Raw genomic sequence first — 5,708 nt, 5'->3', positions numbered from 1 at the left:
GCCCAGTGGATTAAGGTGTCATGAGTTTTCGCTCACCATGAGGCAGGCCAAACAGCATGCGTTCGAGTCCTTGGCTAGAATTGATGCAGATACGCCGAGTACTGGATTTACCATCTCTTTGAGGTGTTGAGATCGAATTCCAGTGTAACCTCCAGCAGATGCTGCTGGAAATAAAACTGTCGCCTTATAGACGTCTGAATCTGGCAAAATTAATTGCTCAGTGATGGGGTCTAACTCAGGGTTGTTGATGGCTATGGTGTCCCTGATTGGATGCTTGTCGATTAGTGCTTGGGCTATGGTCTCTTCTTTTGGGAACTACAGTGTCATCACTTGTGATTATTCTGATTGCTCCCAGTGTATTACCTTCTTCGATATATTTGCTAACCTGTCCGCAAATTTTCTCGTTTTCAATGGAAATTTTCTTGGGTCTACCTCTGTGATTCCTCCGATGATGGGGCAGAGGGACACAGTTATCTGTTCTTGGGTAGTTGCACGCTACCTTGATGACTGATGTGGTTAGCAGTTTGCCTCGTCTTTCAGGAACTGCAAGACAGACACACCCGAACAGGAGTAGGTTGCGCCATGCTTTAATGGTGTCTCGGGTTTCTAAGTTGGTGGAACCTCCATTCACCTGCTTATAAAGATCTGTGAACTTCCCTGATGCATATGGGCTAGCCGCTTTAGAAATGTGAGATAGGGTCCTGCTTGCCGAGCATTTGATTGCCAATTCCATTGGTTTTTGATGAGCAATGCCACTCCTCCACCCCCTATTCTTATTTCCTCTGTCTTTTCTCATGATCTGATAACCAGTTTCAAAGATGGCGTCTTTTACCAATCCTGTGAGCTGGGTTTCTGTGAGAGGCATAATATCTGGAGATGCCTCTGTGATTCTTTCTTGCCACTCCTCCCATTTATTCATTATTCCTCAGTGTTGGTGTACCAAACTTTCAGTTTCTTCTCCAACATTGCATACTAGGGATTTTTTTTTTTGATGTGTATGCGTGTGTGTTTGTGTGTGTGTGTGTGTGTGTGTGTGTGTGTGTGTGTGTGTGTGTGTGTGTGTGTGTGTGTGTGTGTGTGTGTGTGTGTGTGTGTGTGTGTGTGTAGCAGTTAACAGACAATGTTGCCAGATTAGTGTAAGGATGGTTTTAATTCTGATGATGGTCATCATGGAAGCTTGAATATAAAGCTTAAGAATAAAATTAAAGTGCAGGTGTGTTGCTAAAAGTATATATTTTAGTGAGAATTTTTTTTACTACAGAAGTTAAGGTGGGGTGGAAAGTTATATAAGGAGGAATGTGCCATTAAATGTCTATTTTGTATTTGTGTAAGAAATTTTATTGAAAATCTGAGCTACAAGACAGTGAAGGAAATTATTGTATATTTTTTGGTGGTCGAGATTCGATGTAGTACATATTTTTTATGGTAGAGAAGTGAGCAGTTAATGTGAAACGAATGTGAATAAATGAAGTTTGTGATATTTATTGGTGAAAAAAATGGGTATGAAATGTTTTTTTTTTTTCATGAGTGTGTAACGAATATTAATTAAAGTAGTGATGTTCAGGAAACAGAAATGAATGTGTGATGTCCTTTCAGGACAGGGAATTAATGTGTAATGATTTTCAGTGTAGAGAAATGGCTGAACGGTGGACTTTCAGGGTAGAGAAGTGAAAGTGTAATGAATTACAGGGCTTAGAAATGAATATGTAATAGTGAAGAAGTGAATGTGTAATGGTTTCGAGAGCATATAAGTGAATATGTGATGTATTTTCAGGGTAGTGAAATGAAGTGAATAATGAATTTCAAGGTAGAAAAATGGCTGTGTACTGAAATGAATATGTATGGTCTTCATGATGAAGAAGTGAATGTATAATGGTTTTCAAAGTATTGAAGTGAATGTGTGATGTCGTGTCATGGAAGAGAAATAAATGTGTAATGGTTATAACGATAATTAAGTGAAATATGGAATGATTTTCGGGGTCTAGACATGAAACGTGCGTAGCAGGTGCGTATGTTGGTAGGGAGACGGAGTGTAGCAGGTGCGTATGTTGGTAGGGAGACGGAGTGTAGCAGGTGCGTATGTTGGTAGGGAGACGTAGCGTAGCAGGTGTGTATGTTGGTAGGGAGACGGAGTGTAGCAGGTGTGTATGTTGGTAGGGAGACGTAGCGTAGCAGGTGCGTATGTTGGTAGGGAGACGGAGTGTAGCAGGTGTGTATGTTGGTAGGGAGACGGAGTGTAGCAGGTGTGTATGTTGGTAGGGAGACGTAGCGTAGCAGGTGTGTATGTTGGTAGGGAGACGTAGCGTAGCAGGTGTGTATGTTGGTAGGGAGACGGAGTGTAGCAGGTGCGTATGTTGGTAGGGAGACGGAGTGTAGCAGGTGTGTATGTTGGTAGGGAGACGGAGTGTAGCAGGTGTGTATGTTGGTAGGGAGACGGAGTGTAGCAGGTGTGTATGTTGGTAGGGAGACGTAGCGTAGCAGGTGTGTATGTTGGTAGGGAGACGTAGCGTAGCAGGTGTGTATGTTGGTAGGGAGACGGAGTGTAGCAGGTGCGTATGTTGGTAGGGAGACGGAGTGTAGCAGGTGTGTATGTTGGTAGGGAGACGTAGCGTAGCAGGTGCGTATGTTGGTAGGGAGACGGAGTGTAGCAGGTGTGTATGTTGGTAGGGAGACGTAGCGTAGCAGGTGCGTATGTTGGTAGGGAGACGGAGTGTAGCAGGTGCGTATGTTGGTAGGGAGACGGAGTGTAGCAGGTGTGTATGTTGGTAGGGAGACGTAGCGTAGCAGGTGCGTATGTTGGTAGGGAGACGGAGTGTAGCAGGTGTGTATGTTGGTAGGGAGACGTAGCGTAGCAGGTGCGTATGTTGGTAGGGAGACGGAGTGTAGCAGGTGCGTATGTTGGTAGGGAGACGTAGCGTAGCAGGTGCGTATGTTGGTAGGGAGACGTAGCGTAGCAGGTGCGTATGTTGGTAGGGAGACGGAGTGTAGCAGGTGTGTACGTTGGTAGGGAGACGGAGTGTAGCAGGTGCGTATGTTGGTAGGGAGACGGAGTGTAGCAGGTGCGTATGTTGGTAGGGAGACGGAGTGTAGCAGGTGCGTATGTTGGTAGGGAGACGGAGTGTAGCAGGTGCGTATGTTGGTAGGGAGACGGAGTGTAGCAGGTGCGTATGTTGGTAGGGTGGTAGGGAGACGGAGTGTAGCAGGTGTGTATGTTGGTAGGGAGACGGAGTGTAGCAGGTGTGTATGTTGGCAGGGAGACGGAGTGTAGCAGGTGCGTATGTTGGTAGGGAGACGGAGTGTAGCAGGTGCATATGTTGGTAGGGAGACGGAGTGTAGCAGGTGCGTATGTTGGTAGGGAGACTGATTGTAGCAGGGGCGTATGTTGGTAGGGAGACGGAGTGTATCAGGTGTGTATGTTGGTAGGGAGACGTAGCGTAGCAGGTGCGTATGTTGGTAGGGAGACGGAGTGTATCAGGTGTGTATGTTGGTAGGGAGACGGAGTGTATCAGGTGCGTATGTTGGTAGGGAGACGGAGTGTAGCAGGTGCGTATGTTGGTAGGGAGACGGAGTGTAGCAGGTGCGTATGTTGGTAGGGAGACGGAGTGTAGCAGGTGCGTATGTTGGTAGGGAGATGGAGTGTAGCAGGTGCGTATGTTGGTAGGGAGACGGAGTGTAGCAGGTGCGTATGTTGGTAGGGAGATGGAGTGTAGCAGGTGCGTATGTTGGTAGGGAGACCGAGTGTAGCAGGGGCATATGTTGGTAGGGAGACTGAGTGTAGCAGGGGCGTATGTTGGTAGGGAGACGGAGTGTATCAGGTGCGTATGTTGGTAGGAAGACGGAGTGTATCAGGTGCGTATTTTGGTAGGGAGACGGAGTGTATCAGGTGCGTATGTTGGTAGGGAGACGGAGTGTATCAGGTGCGTATGTTGGTAGGGAGACGGAGTGTATCAGGTGCGTATGTTGGTAGGGAGACGGAGTGTATCAGGTGCGTATGTTGGTAGGGAGACGGAGTGTATCAGGTGCGTATGTTGGTAGGGAGATGGAGTGTAGCAGGTGCGTATGTTGGTAGGGAGACGGAGTGTAGCAGGTGCGTATGTTGGTAGGGAGATGGAGTGTAGCAGGTGCGTATGTTGGTAGGGAGATGGAGTGTATCAGGTGCGTATGTTGGTAGGGAGATGGAGTGTAGCAGGTGCGTATGTTGGCAGGGAAACGGAGTGGGAATCTTGAACAGATGAAGATAATGTGGTCATGGTTCAAGTGTATGGAGAGGGAGTTAAGCGGGAATCTGGTTCCAAGGAATTGGAGATTGGATGTATTTTTAATCAAGGAAAATGGAGTTAGAGTGTTCATAGTGTTATATAGTACTGGGAGGTACATCCGACGACTGGAATGAGGTGAAGTCTTGCTTTGTGTTTGATGATAAAAAGTGAAGACTGAGATAAGATGCAATGTTATCTTTTGATGTTGTATGTAATTGTATAGTTTTTATAATGTATAAATGCTTACCTGTCATATACTTTTTAGGGTTTTATTTATTCTTACCACAAAAATAAAAGCTTACCAGTGTTTGAGTATATTCACCCACTAATAAATATCTCGTAACACCACTGCAGTGGTCAAGTTTAACTATGGATTTGTTAACCTCTAAACTGGGGCTGCAGTAATCAAAAACTCATAGGGGGGGTTGGTTGATATATGTAAATGTTGAGCAAAGTTTCCTTAAAACATTAAGTAAATCCTTAAGCACAAATAAAAACAACTATTCTTTACATACAAACGTAGTTGATATCGCGAGAGTTGTCATGTAAGTCAGAAATCTACCCGAATTTCATCTGCCGAAACACATAAATCGAATTTCACCTATAGGAAAAATTTATAAAATTGGGGAAAATCTTGATAAGAGGAAATGGAGTGAAGATAAACTCTAAGGATAAGAATATTTCGTCCTTTAGCATATAAGTCTTGGAAAAATTCTAGCTAAGGGAGAGTAATTAGGAAAAAGTATATTAGTGACTCAGGAAAAATGCGAGCTCTGCCATTAATCATACAAATATACATTCACATGCTTTATAAGGAAAACTTTGGTTTAAGGAATTTATTATATACCTTCAGATATGATGCAGAAGTAGAGCCTTTTTGCCATATAAGTGAAACATGGGAGTCTTCGACTACGTCCTGGAGAGTCTGGTAGGGCTGGGGGATGTATCGCACTGCCAGGAGCGCCATGAGGTTGCCAGAGTAGCTTTGTATTAACACTAGTGTCACCATCATCCATACTACTAACAATATTCGCTCCCACCACCAGTATGTTGTCCCCATTATTCCTGCAAGAATTGTTAGAGCAGCTTTGTGTGAGCACCACATTACTTTAATGCACACTATTAATTAACCCTTTACCGCACGGTGCCTCAGTATTGAGGCACCAAAAGTATGGTTTTCATGGCTCCATAGACACAAAGCAAAAGCTCCCAGAGACTTCTCGCCTCAATCCAGCTAATTACACACCTTCTGGGCGGAGCTTGAAGTTGGCGTCACTTGGGTATTGAGTGTTCAGTACTGCTTAACTTGTTGAAGGAGCAGCATTTTGACCCTCATTCTCCTGATATTTCACCAATTTACACCACTCCAGAATGTCAGTAAGTTTCTGAATGTGTTTCCAGTGCATTATTGAATGTTTGAACTTCATTTTGAGATGTAAATGAATTGCC

General features: G+C 44.6%; 1 protein-coding gene across 1 annotated transcript in view; it reads right to left on the bottom strand.

The window, feature by feature from the left end:
* LOC138852786 (ionotropic receptor 93a-like) overlaps positions 1-5,319 on the bottom strand; it is a 25,714-nt gene extending 20,395 nt beyond the window's left edge. The window contains exon 1 of the mRNA XM_070085662.1: positions 5,107-5,319. Coding sequence (XP_069941763.1) covers positions 5,107-5,319 — 213 coding nt within the window. The remainder of the gene's footprint in view (positions 1-5,106) is intronic.
* Between the last annotated feature and the right edge of the window lie 389 nt (positions 5,320-5,708).

This window comes from Cherax quadricarinatus, chromosome 16, assembly GCF_038502225.1.
Source record: "Cherax quadricarinatus isolate ZL_2023a chromosome 16, ASM3850222v1, whole genome shotgun sequence".
In the NCBI taxonomy this organism is placed as follows: Eukaryota; Metazoa; Arthropoda; class Malacostraca; order Decapoda; family Parastacidae; genus Cherax; species Cherax quadricarinatus.
Note: the sequence above shows the minus strand (reverse complement) of the source record. Positions and strands in the feature narration are given on the sequence as shown.